At 31.2% G+C, this 22,106-nt stretch overlaps 1 protein-coding gene across 1 annotated transcript in view; it reads right to left on the bottom strand.

The window, feature by feature from the left end:
- Positions 1-16,602, bottom strand: part of LOC139489809 (uncharacterized) — a 204,321-nt gene extending 187,719 nt beyond the window's left edge. The window contains exons 1-12 of the mRNA XM_071276656.1: positions 16,339-16,602; positions 14,267-14,376; positions 12,878-12,958; positions 11,557-11,786; positions 10,782-10,847; positions 9,808-9,912; positions 8,929-9,036; positions 7,257-7,385; positions 6,698-6,868; positions 3,986-4,094; positions 2,685-2,818; positions 540-737 (exon numbers count right to left, since the gene is read on the bottom strand). Of these exons, the coding sequence (XP_071132757.1) occupies positions 540-737; positions 2,685-2,818; positions 3,986-4,094; positions 6,698-6,868; positions 7,257-7,385; positions 8,929-9,036; positions 9,808-9,912; positions 10,782-10,847; positions 11,557-11,786; positions 12,878-12,958; positions 14,267-14,333 (1,398 nt within the window). The 5' untranslated portion in view covers positions 14,334-14,376; positions 16,339-16,602. The remainder of the gene's footprint in view (positions 1-539; positions 738-2,684; positions 2,819-3,985; positions 4,095-6,697; positions 6,869-7,256; positions 7,386-8,928; positions 9,037-9,807; positions 9,913-10,781; positions 10,848-11,556; positions 11,787-12,877; positions 12,959-14,266; positions 14,377-16,338) is intronic.
- Between the last annotated feature and the right edge of the window lie 5,504 nt (positions 16,603-22,106).

Genomic DNA, 22,106 nt, shown 5'->3' with positions numbered 1-22,106 from the left:
TTAAAATCAAATTATAGATGTTTTGTTTTATTTTTTCAAATATTTAGAACAATTTGACATAAAAACATGCTCACTATTCATTTTCTTTAAAATAGATGCTTGTAACATATTTTTTTATTCATATTTAAAAGATGACTTTTTGTGAATGTTGCATGACGGCGTTTTCATACATTTTTCTTTTCCAGTGAAAGCTTCATCTGTTGATAGAAACGTTTAGTGTATATTTTAATATATTCATCTATTTTGTAAGAAGTGTATAATGTCAAATAATCAAAAAACAAATTGTTTAGTCTCAAAGAAAACTTTTAAGAATTTCTCAGCTGTTTATGTTGAATAGGTGCAATTTGGGTACTCGGTGCAATTTGGGTACAGTGACATTACCTATTCCTGAATTCTGGCAAATTAAATGACTCAAACCCAAATTCCTGAAATAGCCTTTCTCATAACTTAATCAGCATTGTTTTGTATTTTTCTCTTTTCCCATGTGGAATAAAATCATGTATTAGTCGGATTCAGTCCCTTTTTTGAAGTGTACTTACCAAATCTCCATCAGTCACTGTGACACGTAATAATGTTGAACCATCGCTGCTGGTAGGAGCTGTGCCGATCGGGGAGTTTTCATTTATATATCCATTAACAGAGGACACTGAAACTACTGGAGGGTTATTATTAGCTCGTACAATGGTAGCTTTAATAATGGCTCTGCTGAATCTGGCATTGGGTGTATTTTCTGTGGCCTGAATTGTAAAAAGAAAAAGAATTCAAATAAACAATTATAAAGCAAAATAATAGAAGAATGTGTCCTTGAGACTCAAATGTCCCCACTTGAAAATAAGCAAGAGTCAATGAAATAATTCAAACCTATTGACATTGAACATTTATTGATAATGGGACATAACTCAAGATTTATTGCTACATGTGGAGCAGGATCTGCTTACCGTTCTGCTGCAACGTCAGATATTGCTACCATTTAGTGTAACAGAAAAATGACGTTAATTTGAAAACGCACACTATCTAATTCTTCCTGCAAAGTATAACTCACAAGTGTAAATGCCGTGAGAATCCGATCCAATATGATTTTATAATCAACATAGGAAAAGCAATTTTACTGCTAGTATTTATATGTTTTTGGAGGAATAGTGCTGCATTATATATTCAACCCGAGTATGATTTTATTCAAGCAGCAACATACAATAGCTTATAGTTATGATACTGAAGTTTTCTTACTTTTTGATCGCCTTATAGATGTGTATTTTTGTAAGATGTGCATCATTTCGTTTTGTTGAAAGCAGGACATTTATATTTAGTGGAGGAAGGAACAAGCGAATGCAGTTTATGCCGTCCCTATAGCTAGCATAACGCTTCTGGCGACGTCAAATTATGATAACGGACAAACTTGCAAGACATTTTCATTAATCAGTATTTTTTATAGATAACCCTGTAATGTTAATGCTATTTGGTGTACCAACTTCAACTTTAAAAGTACTTTTTATTGGTATGGTTATAAAAGCTGAAAAATAATCTTCACAAAATCAAATCTCTGTGTTTTTGGCCGTAAAAGTTTTGTGAAGGCATGACTGTTTAACTCGGACATTTCCGCAAGACATTGCAAATCTATTGTTTTGAATTGAATATGTAGGTCAATTTATTTTTCAATTCGAATTTTGGAAGCTTACATTTAGTGCAAAACGATTGTGCTTACAATTTAATGAATTTTCTGTCAAAATTTCATTTTGAACTGAAATGTTTGAAGTTTCCAAATTAAATTTCAGATGGGACATTTCCGTACATCATATTCTTTTGAAAATATGTATGCAAATTTTAAATGGAGACAGCCTTGTTAACCAATACTGAAATATATCACGTCATAGAATGTACATGCAAAATTTCGAAGAGTTGCGTGAACATTTCGCGAATTGTGCAAGTTTTATGTCCCGAGTTTGTTACATGGGACAACGCTAAGTAAACGTTTTTAGGATAATCTGTGTCTTCCTAAGCCTATAAATATTATATTTTTATTCTTTCTCTATCATAATGTGAAAATTTAAGAATCAATCTTTATTTTCATGTATAATTTGAAATATTTATTTCAGCATTTCTATAAAAATTTTCCGGTCAAATATTTACTTAACGTTATTTTTCGTGGTAGTAGCAATATCTAACGTTGCGTCTCTAACGTACTTGAGATCACCCCAAGTCTTTGGTGTGGTTTGTTTTGCGGTGTCTTTAGTTTTCTTTGTTTTGTTGTACTGTTATAACTTATGAGTTTGAAGGTCCCTTTTGTATATTTGGCCTCTCTCTTCAAGACGGGAGACAGTCACATATATTGGTTTGCAAAAGAGGGACGAAAGATACCAAAGGGACAGTCAAACTCATAAATCCAAAATAAACTGACAACGCAATGGCTAAAAATGAAAAAGACAAACAAACAACAGCACACACGACACAACATAGAAAACTAAAGAATAAACAACACGAACCCCACCAAAAAACATGGGGTGATCTCAGGTGCTCCAGAAGGGTAAGCAGATCCTGCTCCACATGCGGCACCCGTCGTGTTGCTTATGTGATAACAAATCCGGTAAAGTTGCAAATCTTCATAAAAACCCTAACTTATCTCATTATTTTTGTCCATTTAAAAAAAAAAATCCATGTAAACATTTCTGAATTTACAGTGTACATACTTTGATAATTATCTCCAGGTCCTGTACAGTAGTTCTATTTATGGCCAGCACCTGAGACAGGGATGCAGTATAAAGTTTACCACTATTTGCAGATCCACTTATGCCAAATCTGTTTGCATATCCAGACGGAATAGCTAAAAAGAAAAAGAAAATAACAGAATGAAACATTTAGGTTTTTCAAATTGTTCTGTTAACTTTAATTTTCAAGTTAATAAATATCAAAAAGTTGACTAAATTTTTTTTTGCCATTTTCTGAATTAGCCAACAGCAGTAATAGTTTTATCAAATAAAATGTTAACAAATTTAGACATAAAAGTTTAACAATGATAAAATCAGAATGTCAAAGTCATATTATAAAACAGTTCTGTATCATTTGTAATAAAATACTTAAAGAACAAGACCTATTTTAAGGCTTTGGACTTGTATCGCTGCATGCCATTGATTTTGAGAGATCACAATACCAGAGTATAACTGACTATTCCCAGACAATACATTAAAACCGTTTACTTCAATAGGAGCCAAGAAAAGTTGGAAGAATAATTCCCTTGTACATTGAGTATTGTTAGGTATCAAACTATCAGTAAATAGGAGGTGGCTTTATAGCAGATGTAACAAGAATGTGTCCAAAGTACAAGGATGCCCCACTCGCACTATCATTTTCCATGTTCCATGGACCGTGAAATTGGGTAATAATCTAATTTGGCATTAAAATTAGAAAGATTATACTATAGAGAACATATGTACTAAATTTCAAGTTGATTGGACTTCAATTTCATCAAAAACTACCTTGACCAAAAACTTTAACTTGAAACTCCCACTTTCATTTTCTATGTTCAGTAGACCGTGAAATTGGGGTCAAAAGTCTAATTTGGCTTTAAAATTAGCACAGACGAACAGACGGACAAACAGACGAATGAACGGAGCCACAGACCAGAAAACATAATGCCCCTCTACTATTGTAGGTGGCGCATAAAAATTGCTTACTTGATACAACTTAGCATTATCAAGCCGCAGACCAAATATTAAATTATTTTCTTTCATAGAAGTCATGAAAACTTTGACAAATTTCTTTCTTTCGGATGGACAAATGAACAAAGTTGAGGGGTTACTACACCTGCTTCAGCCTCAGGTAACACAGCTACAACACTTTGCCAAGAATTGAAATTACATTTGTGTAGTTATATAATAGTTATGTATGGTATGTATGCACTTCTGTAACCAGGTAACACAACACTGTCAAACAGTGCTGGATCTTGACCTTTGTTAACCTTCAAAATACAATCGCTAATTTTTATACTCACTTTCCTCAATAGTGAAGCCAATGGCTGCATTCAAAGTGTCCTGATCCTGTGCAGCAATAGAGGTATTTATGGCTTGATTATTGCCAGGTCTTAATGTTAAAATCCCTCCCTGTCAAAAAAAGTTGTAAAATCAATGCTCATCTGAATAATAGCAGATAAAAGTTCAGCAGAGAAAATCATGATGTTATGACAGGAGAAAACACCAATATAATCATCCATTGAATAATGGTGTGAGATTTTTTAAATGAATCAACTTAGGTGGTTCGTGGGTACCTTTATTTTTTCATTACAAATTTTATTTTTTACACTATTAGTTATTACTTTATGATATGGTAAAACAAATCAACCCAAAAAATCGATTCGGTTTGGCCCCAGATGACTTTTAAAATGTTCATATCATTGAAAAAGCTCCAAATTATCTCCCTTTGGTGCAAAAATGCCATTTTTTTGGCATTAAATTTGAAATATCTTTTTTAATTCATCGGTGAACTATATTTTTTGTTATTGTTTTCATATAAGCTGTACATAAACTAAATAATTGTAAAATTTAAGCGATTTCTGTAATTAGGTTATTTTTTTATTTCGATATTATCTCTATTTCTCCTATTAGTTCAACAGAAAAAAGGGACATTAACAAAAATGTATGCCTCTTCCAGAGGCAGACTGTAAGCTTAAATGAACGGTGACCCCATTTTTTTATTTCATTTTTCTTTTAAGTATATGATAAAGTTCATTTATAAAAAAATATAGCGAAAACCTATATTAGAAAAAAAATTGATTTATACCCAGGAGCCCCCTTAAACAGAAATAAAGAATCATTTCCCCTGCCTTGATACAAGACTATTTTTAGTTCATGTATTTCATTGTATATCAATCTGATGTATTTTTACACATTTTCTCTTTTGTTCTGATTTTCTACAAATTTAAGTTATTTAAGATGGTTCAAAACACCTCGACTGAAATAAATTTGACTTCTTTGATTTTCATTAAATTTTGAAAAAATATTAACTTTGACCCTTGGACAAAATATACAAATTTCAAACAATCATTTTATCGGAAAAATTTCATTGGATATATAGCAGTTTGACAAACACAAATTTGGATCATTGAGAAGCTTAATATTTCCTTCACAATAGATCTTAATTAAAACGTTCAGCTGATTTTTATTTATTGTCAGGGTGCTACGATTATCATTCCTGAAGAAAATGTGATGAAATATTTTATACATGGTAAATATGTGTTATAGTATACAAGTATTTGGATAACAATAGGTTCAAATAAGCTTGAATGTGAAATGCTATACACAGTATATGATGTTTACAAGGTGCTTGATAACAAATTTTAGAAGGACTGCCATGAAAATTTCACAAATAGCCTTTATGTGTAAAAGCTTATGACAGGATGTGAAAAGTAGTCTTTTAAAGAAATAAGATGACAATTATCAGAAATGAATTAAGAATTATGAAGAATTATAACTGAAATATATGCAGGTCATTCAGAGTGCATTTTTTTGTTGTTTCTTCATAGACAGAAATAAATATAACAGCCATTATGGTTATTCCTTAAGGAAATGAATAACGGCCTCTATATTTTTCAAAGTTTGTATCAATTCAATAAAAAAAGATCATAAAAAGATTTTCAAAATGGGAAAATAAACAGTTCTTAGTTTGTGTGAATTTTAGAATAGTATAGCTGAGAGTGTTCAATTATAAAATTACAGGTATATGTAGGCCAGAGGTGTAAAGATATTGGTATTACAGAATTCTACAAGATAAGAAAAAGCAGTGTCAGTCGTCATAGCATGAATATACTATTAGCATAGTTATGAACGATAATGGGGTTTAAAAGGGGAAAATATGTGCTATTCAAATGTGCTGTTTAAAAGGGGAAAACATTGTTGCTGGAAATGAGGGAATAGGAGAGGAAACTGAAAGCATGGCTTATGAATAACTAAAAATATGTACATACCGACACCTATGTTAAAAGAAAAGAAATCTGATATCTCTGCTTCTATCTTATTGATAGTTAAAAATATTATACAATTTTTACATAGAATTGATAGTAAGATGGTACCAAACACCTTGCCTAAAATGAATTTGGCTCATTTAATTTTCTTAAAATTTTGACAAAATATCAACTATCACCCTTTGACAAAAATATAAATATTTCAAATAACTTGAACCACACACTCAATTCTTTGAAAAATTTCATTGGATATGTTGAAGTTTGACAAGCACTAATTTTGATCATTAAGAAGCTTAATATTTCCTTAACAATGCAACCTGATGAAAACATTTAGCTGATTTTACAGAGTTATCTCACTGTAGTGTTAGGTTCCACCTTAAAATCCTTTATTTGTGACTTTAAAAACATTTGCATTGCAATGCCCTGTGTGCCACAAAATCATGCAACCTTCTTACAATTTCAAGGTCAGTAAAATTTAAGAAAGTCAATCTGTACCAGCAATGGCATTATTGATATTTTTGCAATTTGATAAATTATTGGTCAGAGTAGATTCATTTTGAATTATATCTTGAATATGATTGGTCAATCTATACTTTCAATGACACCATTGATTGGTCAAAATACATTCATTTTAAATGATATCTAAAATATGATTGGTCAATCTATACATACAATGACACCATTGATTGGTTAAAATACATTTCTTTCAAATTATATCTTAAATATGATTGGTCAATCTATACTTACAATGACACCATTGGTTATTTCTGTTGTGTAAGTAGGATGAAAACACACATTACTAGCTGTCTGCAGACAGCTATCTAATACAAAAACTGGTCCCAAATCATCACCATCAAGAATATTCAGTCTTAAAGTTTCATACGTTGTTTTCCTCAAATTAGCATCTGTAGCTTGATCCTATAAATAGAATTAAATCAGGTCATCATAATGCTACAATAGATTTTCATTCTCTTTTTTTAGTTTTCATTCGTCCACAGTAGAGGAAAAAAAGTTCTAGCTGGTAGCCAAACTAGGATACTTTTTCATGATATTTGAGAGTAGAAAAATTATACGAATATATAATTATTATTTGTCCCAAATATGTTAAAACTTTATATTACCTTATATAAAGAACGATTCAATGGTTGGGTCAATCCAAAGACTTTAAATTGGTATTTTTTGGCTGAACTAGTACACATTTTTTTAAAGAAGCCACAAATCAACAAAACTTAGTGTTCAATGAAATATAATAAATCTACTGTATGCAAGTTATTGACAGAAAAAATCTACATAAAACATCACTTACAGTAGCAGAAATATTTAAAATATAAGTAGTTTGTCCCAATGCGTTCAATGCTTCAAAATCTAGAACTGTTTTAATGGACACATAACCCAATCTAGGTGTGGCAATTTCAAACTTCTGTGAACCATCAAGCTGAAAATGTAAAAATACAAAATTTTAAGTAAATTCATTGTATACCACCATCTTGGATCTATCGAAAGCGGTACGCAACTGGTCTAGTTCTTTGTCAAAACTGAAAAATTTAAAAAAGCATGGGGTAGATAATATATAGGTACGTTTCGTGTGTATTTTAGTCCAGATGCCATCTAATTAACTATCGAGTTGACCTCAGATGACCATATAAGTGATGTAAACATAAATAAAGATATGAATATATTAAAGTCATAAGAAACCTCAAATCAAAAAAAATAATGCATATGTTTTTTAAAACTCAATGGATAGTTTTCATTACAAAACTTATGTACATATACTTTTTTCTGAAGAAAATTCTTTAATTTATTCATATTTAGAAGAAGTTTACTTAATTTTAATTGTTTGCTTCCAGCAACCAATTCCCCCGACATATTTTCCGTATGCAAAGTGACCTCAGTGTGACCCATCTCGTAAAAATCCGGTGATCACAATACGCATGGATGTCCTTAAAATAAACTATTATCTGAATTCACATGTTTAACACGTGCTCTCTTTCCATGCTTTTTTGTTTATTTTTTGTCGATTGTTGACAAACAGGTGACCATCGTTAAACTTCGGATTCAAAACACGAACTTTAATTACCTGCCATATTTACACAACAACACTGACCGATTGAAAAAAAAATTGACGATTATACGAAATTTACACGAAAAAAATGATAAATTCGTGCACAGAAGACTAAGTTTATGATGTGTGTATGCATTGGTTCAAGAATTGGAAGAACATAATTTTTCACCGGTCACTCGTTTCTTATGACTTTAAACCAACACGTGCAATTGGATTTTTATAGGTCTGTTTGATTTTATTTTATAGATTAAAAATAGATGTTTCTCTTGCTTTTAACTGTATAAGAATGATTTTATATGCATCGAATTAGTAATCAAATGATTTACCATAGTTTCACTTTCATTGTTAACATTCTTTTTCTTTAAATAACCAGTACACGTACAATGCATGCCTTGTCAATCTCTAGCGAGGGGTTAAATTGAAGTTCACATGAATACGGATATAAAGAGGTTGACTCATTCACTTGCAAGTTAATAACTAATTATCAATGTTTCTTAGCGTAATTTGACAAAATTGAACCTTTTTGGTGAAAAAAGCGAATTGTTATTTCATTATTGATTGAACAAAAAAAAACAAAAAACTTTAAATTTTTTATATATCTCTTTGCTAGAGCCCCTTTAAAGGGTAGATAACTCAAATAATTAATACATTATACTGGAATGATCAAGAAATTTTAATTTCTTACTTGTAGCAAGAAAACAAGTTCAATGACCCATAACTAGTAATTTCTGTGGTGTTTGGTTTCTTGTGTAGAGATGTCTCATTGGCAATCATACCACATCTTCATATCTTTATATGACAGAGTCAAAAATCAAAGTTTTATCACTCAAACTTCAATACAGGAAGCTATACAAAAACTTTTCACCAGGAAGGGTGATTTTTTCATCTTATTAGTACAACATATAAGTGAACTTACAATTCCACCATCTCCAGGCATTATTCCAAAATTAATATCCTTGTTTGTATTTGCATCAAGATCAAAGGCAGCTATTCCTCTAAATACTGTGGTTCCTATTGGTGACAACTAAAAACAAAACATAAAAAATCAATATTAGATATCATCAAGTACTTAAAATAAATAATTTGTTTTTTATAGGATGAGAATAGCATTTAATACAGTTTGGCAGGCATGGGGACCTTGCAAGGTACACACAAACAGTACCAAATATAGTTATCCTACTACTTATAATAAAAGAGAATTTAACATTACAAAACTTTTTTTTCAAGAAGTCACTGAACCATGAAAATGAGGTCAAGGACATTTGATATGTGACTGACGAAACTTCATAACATGAGGCATTTATATACAAAGTATGAAGCATCCAGGTCTTCCACCTTCTAAAATCTAATGCTTTCAAGAAGTTAGCTAACGCCGCTGAGACAGCTTCACTATCCCTTTGTCGAGCTTTCTGCAACAAAAGTCGCAGCATCGACAAAAACCATAACCTTGGACGCCGTCAAATAAAATATGTACACAGTTAAATGAAAATTGTTTTGTTGTAAGGTAAACAGTAATATATATTAATGGAGAACAGAAATATTTTTTACAAAATAAACAATTTTGTTGTTCATGGTGCGAGAACAGAAGTGAAAACTTATTGTCACACCAAACACTTATCAAAGCTGGTATATATTAAAATAGAGAGACGAGATATAACACTAAATAAGTAAACATTTACCTTTTTCACAATGGTATCATATAAGGTACTTGTTACAGAAAACATAACTTACCCCATTTATACTGGCTTTATATACATCATATGGATACAAGCTTTTTTGAGTATACCGAACTTACCTCATTCACACTGGCTTCATATGGGGTACCAGAGAAAACAGGGCTGTTATCATTGATGTCTTGAACATCTACTGTCATCAAGAAAAATGTAGAAGATGTTGAACCCTGAAAAAAAATCATTATTCTTATTGACCATCTCATTTACATGTTCAATAATTTGAACAAAGTAACAGCATACAGCATTTGTAATCATCATAAATAACATGCAAATATTGAAATATGATCCAAGTCATGAATGATTCAAGCCTGTGTTCTAAAAACATTATAAATAGTTATGATAGTGTACAAAAGATATTTCAGTCATAAATCACTCGTCCTGGTATTGATTGATACAGAGTGGAAGTGCATAGGTGATTTGACTGTATATAGTGGGTTTAATGTTAGCTTTGTTTACCAGACAGCACAAAATAGATAAATTTCCCAGCATATGCATAAGACACTTTGGATTCAACATTTCATTTAGTAAACAGGTAGGCACTGAATGTGATACTGGTTGACAAAACAGTCATTAGCCACATGTTAAAATATGCTATTTAATGACAAGCTTTTGACTGTTGTCTTTGCAAGAGCTATAGAAATAGTTTAAAATGGGGAAAAAACAGTCACCTTTTTAAACTGGTTAACATTAGAACAGTGCTTTGATTCACCTTTTTTAAAAACTTGTGATTCCAATGTAACATTATTCATAATTTACTTCTATCTATTGAAATTGCGCTATAACCATTATCACTACCATGCAGTCTTCAGGCTAAACCACAAACCAACAGCCATGGTTTATAAAATTGCTGTCGTCTTGTGAAATTCTTCTCTACAAGCCAACAGAATCCAACTAAAAATGTGTTAAAATTGAGCTTTGGGTTTGTGGATTCAAATGTTTAGCAAGTAGACTGACCATGACACTGGGATTTTCAACTAAATAACTTTAACGTGTGTGTACCATTTCTGTGTAATGGTTGAAAAAAATAGTAACTCACCACTCTAGTACATTTCACTTGAAACTCAATAACATCTGTATCATCAAATGTAGTTGCAGTTTGACCCTACAAAATAAACATGATAAACATATAAATATAAGATGGATCACTAGTTTTGAATCATATCTTTTTTAATATATTTTATGATTTTAACAAGTGTGGACACAGATCAATATGGATACTATCCACTATTCACACTGATCTGTGTCCACACTTGTATAAACCATAAAACACTTGATAGCAATTGTATGATTAGTGTTAGTGTGCTTAACAAAGTTTTCTCAATTGAGTTTACACATAAAAAAGGGCCCAACAAATGTCTTCAGAGCATTTCATGTGTTTCTATGCTAAACCATGGTGGGATTAATTATAATTATTGCAAGGTTTATTTATTTTTCGCACATTTAATAAATATTTTTAAAGGCAAATGCGTCATATAATTTTATCAATAGATTTTAGTAATAAATTTTCAAACAGTTATGTTTTCTATAAATATGATAAATTGAATAAATACCTGATAGTGATTTTTTTTATAAGATAACTTTTTTCTTAATAAACAGCCTTTTGGCTATTCAATGTAATCAACATGAAAGTCTCTCAGTTTCACTAAACTTACTCTTTGTTTTTGCTGTTTTGTACCCCCAAGTTTTTCATATGGATTATGCTTTTCACTAAGATATTTAATTAAAGAAGATAATTAGCTATAGAGTCATAATGCTCTTTTTAAAAAATTGTTTCATAATTGTGGCTTATAGATTACAGGCTCTGAACTTACATCTCTGTCCAAAGATGAAATAAGACGGAGAAAAGCTCTCTGTGAAAACGTATTCTCTGGTGGTGATATGGCACGTGACTCTAATGAGAACTGGTTTGTCACATTTATATTAAAGGGAGTACCAGATGACCTTGATATTTCCAGTCTAATACCACTGCTGGAATCAGTTCCTCCAAGAATACCATTGATCTTTGTGTCAGCAATATAATTGTCTGGATTTGCTGCTAATTCTGTAAAATCAACCATAAAAGGACAAATTATTCAACACGTTCAATACCATAACTTTGTATAAAGACCACCAAACTTTTGAGAATTGTTATATTGAAAACAAACTAATTTTCCTGGATACTTAGTTGGTTTACCTGTTTACAGTAATTCAACTCTTCTTAATAATTACAAATATTTTACAACACCAAATACATGAACCATAATATTGATTTACTAGGATATTGCAATTCAATTTTTTCAGTTATATATATGTATAACATATAAAGGTTGCTGTTCAGTGTGAGCCAAGGTTCTGTATTGAAGACCGTTCTACAGACGCAGATCCAAACAAGACAAGTGTAATGACACCATACCAAAGAAATATATATCCATGACGAGTGAAAAAGACGAGAAAGATACTAGAGGGACATGCAAACTTGAACTGTGAAATCTGTATCAAAATTCTTATTCAGAAATAATACATTTTATAAAACATGAAAATTAATAAGTATATTAAGTTTCAAGTTGATGAGACCACAACTTTAAAGTGCAAAATATGAGCCTTATATTGGAAAACAATTGCAGAAATTCATATTTGTCATAAAACAGTAGTTTTCTCAAAATTTTAAAAATTATAGGAATATTTCATAACTAATGCAAGAAGGCAGACATTTCTGTATATATAGTTAATGAGAAAAAAATCAATTCGGGCAAGAAATATCTTCAGACTTTCTTGAATATTCAAATTTGTGTTCTGCTTTACCCTTAAATTCCATGATAATAAGCATCCCATGTCTATTAGGCCAAATAAAAAAGTATGTGTGGTTCCAGTTACATCTGAAAAAAAAGATAGGGTAGGTAGGTATGGATTTTTTTTATTTTATGCTTTTTTTTTTACATTGAGTCTATGTCAAGTCTATTTTATAGAGCAACATTCTGACTTTAACAGTGCTTAATGAAAAATGACAATAAAATCTTTAGGGTAGGCTATTTTTAAGCCGAAAAAGTAGGGACGGTAGGGTTACTGGAACCACACATATATTTTTATTTGGCCTTAAAGAAATCCTTGGTACATGTAGTTGAAACACTTTTGACCTTGGATTTTAGTATGTACCTTGAAAATTAGCTTCCGTCAGTGTAACGATGATGGTAGGCGTTCCTCCAGAATTACCGCTCACAGCTGTCGATTCACATGCTACAAGGAGAATAAAATCTTATGTGATTACACAGGCTCTATTAGAACAAAATTATTTTGTAAATAAATAAACACACTATTTTATGAGGGTATTACTGCCCTTTAGCGGCGGGATCAAACAGTCATTTTTGGCTGCCTTTAATGTCAAATTGGTTAAAATTCTATCATGATTTATCAGAGTTCTCAAATAATTATACCTAAATTTTATTTTTGGAAAAAAAATTTAACATGATATGTCAAAATCGGTAGAATTTTTTTATTGTCATGAAGTTCAAATATAAATTTTATTGTCATGCACCAAAAATAATTGTTAACGTCATTTGGCAGATTTGTTACCATCATTAAATCTAAAGTACCCCATTACCATGATGACAACTCCCTTTTAAAGACACAGATGTACAGTCTGTATCCAAGTTTTTACCATTTTACAGGTTCATGTAAATATAATAGATATTTTGTGTTTTTTGTTTTCTTTTTGTAACTTAGGAAAGTATAGGAATCTGGTATTCTATGTACTGGAAATTTCTGTAGAAAAAGTATTGGTAAAGATGAAATCTTTATATACTGCAGACGACATATTAAAACAATCCATTCCAAGGATGCCAAGAACACTTTGACACTCAAGGTCATCTTGACAACAGATTTGGAATAAAAGAATGTATTTTTGTATACCGGTAAATAAACTCATCATAGATACCAGGATTGAAATTTTTTATTTGCGCTGATTATGCTGATAGACAAGTTGTACGCTTTGTCTACAAACGACTCATTAGTGACGTTTGAATAAAAATTTGTAGGCCAAATTCAGTACAAAGTTGAAGAGCATTGAGGACAAAAAGAGTGTACAAAAACATAAGAATATCTTAACTTTTTATTTTTTTTAGATTATTTTCATCCCTGACATATCTATATACAAATAATCCTCCAGCTTTAAAATATTTTAGTGCCCATTTGTATTTTATTACCTTTTTACAACCTTAATATGTGTATAATTACTATTGTCTCCATTAGAGACCATACCTCCTCACAAAAATGCATGTGTAATACATGTGTATGAACATGTAAATGTTAATTTAAACAACAATGCATTGCTTAATAATAAATAATAATTAAATTTTAATTACAGGTACAGGTCCCCTAAACCAACCTAATGGAAAGGACAGTCTAGTTTTTTCCTATTATCAGTAAATTAAAGTAGAAAGTTGTGTTTGCCTTCTGATCTCAAGTTCTTCTAGTTCTTGAGTAGAACATGCTGCCTCATTTTTTTTACTCAGTATAAAATAAAATTTAAAGAATTCCGATACTTACGGGAATTTTGAGCAGCTGTGTTTCCAAACAGAAGTACCAGAATGAGGCAAGCATGCCACATTTCCATGGCTGCTATTTAAGTTTCAGGGGATTTAACTCCTCGCTTCTATCTAAAATAAAAAGTTTGTAAAGCATTTAAATAATCGTTCCTTTAGATTTTTTTATTTAACATGTCTAATATTAATGGACTTATAGAAGTAAAGATAAACTGTAAATTCAGAATTTCTTGAGATGTTTCTATTACTAAGAAAAATGCGACTGGGTTATAATTGCGATTAATTTAACTCACATTTTGAAATTTTTTATACGAACTAAATCGGATTTTTCCCAATATTACAAAAATTTTAATCACATTTTAGTCTAAAATGACAAATTAGCAATAATAAATGCATGCAATAATTTCTGAATTTACAGTTGCCTTTTAGGCTGAGGTACATCGCATAAAGCAAAACCACTCAATCAAAATCATAAAAAAAAGAAATTTGAAAATGAGTTATCAGAATCAATTAAATGCTGAATACAGACACCAAATTAAAGCAGCTTTTTAAAAAAAGAAATTATATAAATTCTTAAATAATGAAACTCATGACTAAGACACAATTAATATAAAGTAGGTAAAAAAATCGCACCTTAATTATAAATGATGAATCCAGAACTCATAATGGCCAGTTGAAAGCCATCTTAATTATTATATCTACATGTATGATATACAATGCATGTACATTTTGTTCTTCATATTACTGTAAATTCAGAAATTATTGTGTGCTTTTAATATTGTGATTTTGTCTTTTAAGAATAAAATGTGATTTTAATGTTTGCGTTCTTCAGAAAAATCCTGTTTGATTCATCTAAAAAAAAAATCAATTCCGAGTTCTTATTATTGCGATTACAACCCTGTCGAGTGTCGTATTTTTCCCAATAATAAAAATATCGCAATAATTACTGAATTTACATTAGTTAAATTCATGAACATTGTACTAAAACATTTTATTGACAATACCTGTCTATAATTTAACTTTTTCTTCATCGTTTATCATATATAATAATTTTTAAAAATTATGTATTCTTTACTGCATAGCTTCATTTTTGTGTATGTAGATAATGAGTGTAGAATGATCTTTATAAATTTTGTGATAAAAAATACTAAACAATTATATAAATGTACAATTTTTTCAATTTAAAAGTTTTACTGTTTATGAATGGTAAATTATACTAAATATAATCATTATAAAAAAAATAATTGACCAAGATAAACATTGATAAAAGAAATCATCATGAATAGAAAATAAGTTGAAATTTGAAAATGAAATGAAAACAGAAATTAAGAATATATGAAAATGTAAATCATCTCGGACTCAAATATTATAATAAGGGTTTTGCAATGTACATGATGAACCTGGACAAACCAGTATAGAGAAGAGCTTAAATGCAAATTAGTTTAAAGTTGCACCCTTTATGATCAGTCAAGCAAATTAACCTTAAATCTGACATAACTGAAATGCTTTAAAATAAAGACAAAACTTCAAAATAAAGACAACAGAAATTTAAGTGTTATAATTAAAAATTATACATGTTGTCAGTGATTATGAACAATTACATTGAAGTTTTGACAGATACTGCAAATTCTAATTGTCTGTTATTCACCACAAACATTTCACCCTTTTATGTCTTTGGGAAAATTTGTTTATATAAAAGATACCAAGGAGAGGGGGTACGTGATTTCATGTTATAAAATACACATTCTGCATGAACTGTAAAATGTTTGATTTGCAATATATATGTTTACATCATGCATATACATGTATGATGTGTGTGTGTAAATTGATAAATGTTTTCAATTAAAATATCAAAATATATTCAAATATTTCTCTTCTTATGCATCATTATTAGATTCTCAATTTCTATTACTTTAATTGATAAAAAAATATTAATGTTAAAAAAGTGACAATTTTGGGGGGAAATGTTCATGTTTTACATAAAAATGCACATTTCAAAACAAATACAGACATGCACTTTTGGTACATGTGAAATGGAATGCGCAAGATAGCTTACATTTAATTGTTTCAACTTACCTTAAGAGTGAAAATAAATCGAAAATATATTCAAAGCACAACCAAAATAAAAATATCCCTTTTTCTGTGGTCAGATCCCTTTTCTCTTATTATGGGACCTTTACCACACCTGCAAATTCGTCTGTTGCAGGTAGCAAAATTTGCTACTATTGTATTAAAGGAAAACTCCCGTAAGGTATCAAGTGTTTTGAAATCTTTAAATAGAACCATAGTCGCAGAACCGGTTTTACAAGATTCATTCATGTTTAAAAGAGTAGCCATGTGAGTCTCTAAAAATAGTAACCAATGGAAAGAATGGATTTATCGGAATGCGTCGGTTGTTTCCGTAAAGTAAAAGTCAAACACCAACAAAACAAGTAGTTAATAATAAACAACAACGTACCGAAATTACACTGTTAGACCATCATGATCAGTTCATCCTTATTCGTCAATAGTAATTTTTATTTATATATCAAATATCTAACATAAGTCATACATGTTAAACACATATTTAGGGAAGATTATGAATAACATTAGAAGGGACACAAAGTTTATATCAGAAGAATAACATATGGTATGGTCATAGAATCAGTATCTGGTGTGACTGAGTGAACAGAAAATAAGATTATTAACCAATCAGGTGTTTTCATTCTCAGTTGTATATCAAAGATGACGTGTGGTATACCTTAAGTACTTGGTTGAAGTACTGTCAGGGCCGTAACTACATTGAGGCAAATGAGGCAAATGCCTCATGTTGGAAATTTCCAAAAAAAAAAAAAAAAAAAAATTGAAACAGGATTGTCTTCATATCAACCTGAATTGTTTTCACGGAAAGTGTCTTGCAAGTCTCTCTGATGTCTCCCGTGCATGTTTTTCGAGATCCATGTTTCTATTTTACTTTTAGTTTTCAGAGTTGATGGTCTATTGTTTGTACTTCTGTGTCCCGGGTTTGTCTTTTGTTAATTTATTGTTCTACTTTATAACTATAGTCTGCAGAGTGTTGATTTTCATTCGTACACTGTGGTTTTGCCATGTTGCATGTCCACCGATGTCCAGACATTGTACGAGAAACTATAAGAATATACGATGCTACTGGACATAAAAAAAATTTGTCGTTTCTGCATGGAGAATTGAACTTGATATCAAAGAATACAAAACTGGCTCTTTTTTGTAGATGAAACTAGATAGCTGACATGGTTTAAATTAAAGTAAGACCACCAATTTCCCGGTATCAAATCATCTTTAAAAAAGTCAATGTATTGCCATATGAACTTTTACATTGAAGGATTAAACTTGCATGAAGTCGTGTTTAGACTCTTAAACAGAAAAAAAGAATGTGGAGTAAACGTGCACAGGACCTTATCTCACACGAAGTCAATGCATAGAAAAAATACAAATGATCATTTGCCAAAGTTTTTTCCCCCTATTCTTCATCTTGATAGTTGGTGGAGGGTCTTCAACAATAAAAGAATCATTAATACCATAAAACAAGGTCAAGTTGGTCCTTAGTGTCGACTTAAGCAGTACTAGTACTTAAAATATAATACTGCACTGTCACTCTATTTCAATCCAGCCATAAAAAAATCACCAAAGTCTGAATTAAGCACAATAGAAGACAAGAACAGACAGACAAAATGATTATGAGAATTTCGGTTTTTGCTTATCTACAAATCGGTCTACTTTTAATGTTGTCCCCGTAAAACCTAAAAGTCTTAAATTACAATGAGTTTTTGCTTTGAGACAAGAATATTGTCAAAAGAAATAGCTTAAAATTAATTGCGTTTCAATGTAAGAAAAAGTCCTGGAAACGCTCAGAATGCACGATCTTGCGTTATTTTTCTCAGAGCTTCTGGGGGCCTTAAGCTGCCCCGAGACCCCACGCAAAATTTTTTTCACCTCGCTACGCTCGTCGAATATATTTTGCCTCAATATTATAAGAGGCTAGTTACGGCCCTGACTGTACATACGTTTGTTAGTAATACACACAAACGGTGAGTTGATGTTAAACTTGTACAAAAAGCCTGTACAAATTATTATTTGTACAAAATTAAAACTTGTACACTAATAAACATATATGGTTGAGCAATTATTATAACCAGGAGTTTATTGAAGAAAAGGTGTTCACTGAATAATGGGATTAAAATGCTGTGTATGGAAGTTAAAAACCATACAATTGTAATAAAAACACCACTTTTCTGCTCATCAGCAACCGCCCATCACCATCTTGTTTTTATTTAACCTTATATGGTAATATATAACGTGATTTTCATGCAGAACTTGATGTCATACGTATATATATTTGTTTAATATAAAAATCAGGAGATGAATGCATCGATATTGTCAATGACTATCAACCAGAGTTCCAATTAATTGTGTGTAATCGATTATAGTCTACCGTTCGGCCTTCAACAACGAAAAAAACATACCGAATAGTTGACTATTGAAGCCCTTTAAAATATGTAAAACAATTAAAACGAAAAAAACTAACGGCCTAATTCAACTAAAAACAAGTATGGCAAACATGAATCTACTGAACTACAGGCTTTGGACTTGGAAAAGGCACATGAATGCGACGGGGTCTAAAATCTTTGTGAGCGCTTAAACTCTCCCTATAACATAAGAAAGTGACGAAACACCAAAACTAACATATAGTGTGCGTTTTGTATATTTTTGAAGGCCGAATAGTTGCTTGCATCCTCGTAACTTTGAATTTGATGAAAAATTGTTTCATTGGCAATCATATCCCTGGCATCTCCTTATTTTTTAAGTAACAAACAAGACCGTACGATGACATGATTACATCCTTCATAACCATACTTTAGAACTAGTAACATCTGCAAAATATCTTGGCGTAACCCTACAGTCTAACTTAAAATGGAACATTCACTACAACAACATCGTATCAAATGCAAATAAATCTCTTGGCTTTCTTAGGCGAAACTTAAAAATTTCTAACTCCAGTATCAAATCCCGTGCTTACCAATCAATAGTGAGACCAAAACTCGAATATGCCTGTAGTCTATGGGATCCACACACAGCAGATTATAAAAATAAGCTAGAAATGGTACAGAGGCGTGCGGCCCGATATGTATGTAACAATTACCACAACACCAGTAGCGTTACATCCATGTTAAACGAACTACAATGGCCCTCACTCAGTGAGCGCCGCCTCAAAACCAGACTTATCATGTTCTACAAGGTCATCCATGGACTCATTGCAATCCCATCACTAGTCCTCATACCATCAGATACTAGAACAAGAAAATTACATACTCAAACATTTCGGCAAATATCCACCTCTAAAGACAGCTACAAATGGTCATTCTTTCCGCAAACAATCATTCAATGGAACATGTTGCCACAAGTTGTGGTAGCAAGTCAAACCATTGAAATTAACAGAGATCAGTTGACACCAACTGTTCTCCACAACATAATTTAATTCTATAAATAACAATGTACATATTTTTTAATCACTTGTTGTTTTCTTTCATGTAAATATCACCAAGTATTCTACTAAGTTAAAGATAAATTTTTGTTCATATTTTTTAATCATATACTCCGCGCATGCAACAGTTCGTAATCTTCAATAATAATGAAGCTGTAACTGTATATCAGAAGAAGAAGAAGATGACCAATAGTTGTTAACTTCTATGAGTTATGTGGTCTCTAATGGAGAAGTGTCTCATTGGAAATCATACAGCATCTAAATTTTACAATTTATGGACAGAACAATAGACAACACAAACCACAAACACTCGATTCCTCCGATAAACAAAATATACGTTCAAACAAAAACAAACAACAAAAGAACAACACACGATATTCATAGTCTGACATGGCACATAGAGTTAGTTCGTTTGGGTTACTCCAGTTTAATGTATATTTGATTATGGGTATATTATATTTAGGTGTTATGTATATAGCAGTGATCAAACAGACTTAGACAGATGGCTAAAACAATCATATCGGTACTATCATATATTTAACGAGAGAAATACATTTGTTTATGTCTCATGTATCATACTATCTTTATTGTTTCTGGTCCTATTCTTGTTATTCAGTTCCCTTTTATGAAGGTTTTGATTTTTTAGTGGTAGTTATTTAATTTTTTTAAAAAAATATATTTTTTTTTGGGGGGGTGGGGGGGTGGGGGGTGTAATTCAAATCGAATTCTATATAACTTCCCTTTATTGAACAAATTTTACCACCTAGCGATACATCTGTGATGTAAAATTTAATGACTGATTGATTGATTTCGTTGCTAACTTTCTGGATGAGTACGAAGCAATGTATCCTTAAGGTTCCACTAAAGTCAAAATATAGGACACTTCATAAACATCTAAACTTTGCCTGTATTTGTCAAACTATAATGAAAAAAGTCATAAACTATGAGAACATATGTTCATTTAAACATACTTTACATATACACACTGTGTAAATTGTAAATAAACTTGAACTTGTTATGTTGTGGCCAAACCGGTTCTTGGGGTGAACACTAAATTTTCAAAAAAATCTGGAGGCCTGCGAGACGACTTTATTTGCTTAAAATTGGTATGGACGAATACTGTTACATGTAATGCAGGGCAAGCTCATGTTGATTTGTCACACACATATGTTTTAATGGCATATTTGTCCAATTTCTGTATTGTACCTTCGATATTCGTTCCCTTATAGCGACATGAAATTAACTGAAACTCGAAAATCAATACATTTTATGAAAAAACAACATGAGCTTGCCCTGCATTAGATATAACAGTATTCGTCTATACCAATGCAAAACAAATTAAGTCGTCTTGCAGGTCTCCAGATCTTTTTGAAAATTTAGTGTTCACCCCAAGAACCGGTTTGGCCACAACATAACAATTTCAAGTTTATTTACAATTTACACAGTGTGTATATGTTAAGTATGTTTAAATGAACATATGTTCTCATAGTTTATGACTTTATTCATTATTGGTTGAAAAATACAGGCAAAGTTTAGATGGTTATGAAGTGTCCTATATTTTGACTTTAGTGGAACCTTAAGGGTCTGCATGGTAGTCTTCACAGAATGTCGATTGAGTATAAGGACACCAACAAGAAAACGGTATACTTGTTAATTGGTTATGACAAAAAATATGCCTTGCAAAAGACCACGAATCGATTCCTGAACAAAATTTTATTAGATGTTTTTCTTGTATAAAGAGCATATCAATTCGATTTCTTACAACATGCATTGAATTCAATGTCCTCATCGCGCTTAGCACTACGAATTCATACATATCGCACAGCAAGAAGAGACCATTCTGCAAAACTTGTCTTCTAATGGTAAAGACTGGAGTTACTTTGTCATGTTTGTATTCATCTGAATATATATATACTCCCAGTACTCCCTGGTGTTTGATATAATGAAAAACATAAGTTAGATTCGTTTTCAGCTGTGTATCTGTATTCATTTTCTCGAAGAGAAATATGTTCGTATAAGTTAACATGTCTTGTGTAATAAGAGCATAAATTTTCTAAGCCCAGTTTATGCAATCGGCGGCTTAAACATGGTAAAATAAATATGAACAAAAAAGGGTCAGAGCTAGGTTAAAGCTTTCTTGTATAAATTATAAAAATCACACTTTCAAGTTATACATTAACTTAATGGTGCTCTATATCATACCATGCTGTCATAATATTTACGATTATTGCAGCATTTGAGACTAATTATATCGGTAAACAAACAGGTAAATTCTTATCAGTTTGTTTGCCTTATTTGACTTCGTTTCCCAATCGTTACAGGTATTCCATATAGATATGCCGGG

Source organism: Mytilus edulis, chromosome 9 (genome assembly GCF_963676685.1).
Source record: "Mytilus edulis chromosome 9, xbMytEdul2.2, whole genome shotgun sequence".
NCBI classification, from domain to species: Eukaryota; Metazoa; Mollusca; class Bivalvia; order Mytilida; family Mytilidae; genus Mytilus; species Mytilus edulis.
Note: the sequence above shows the minus strand (reverse complement) of the source record. Positions and strands in the feature narration are given on the sequence as shown.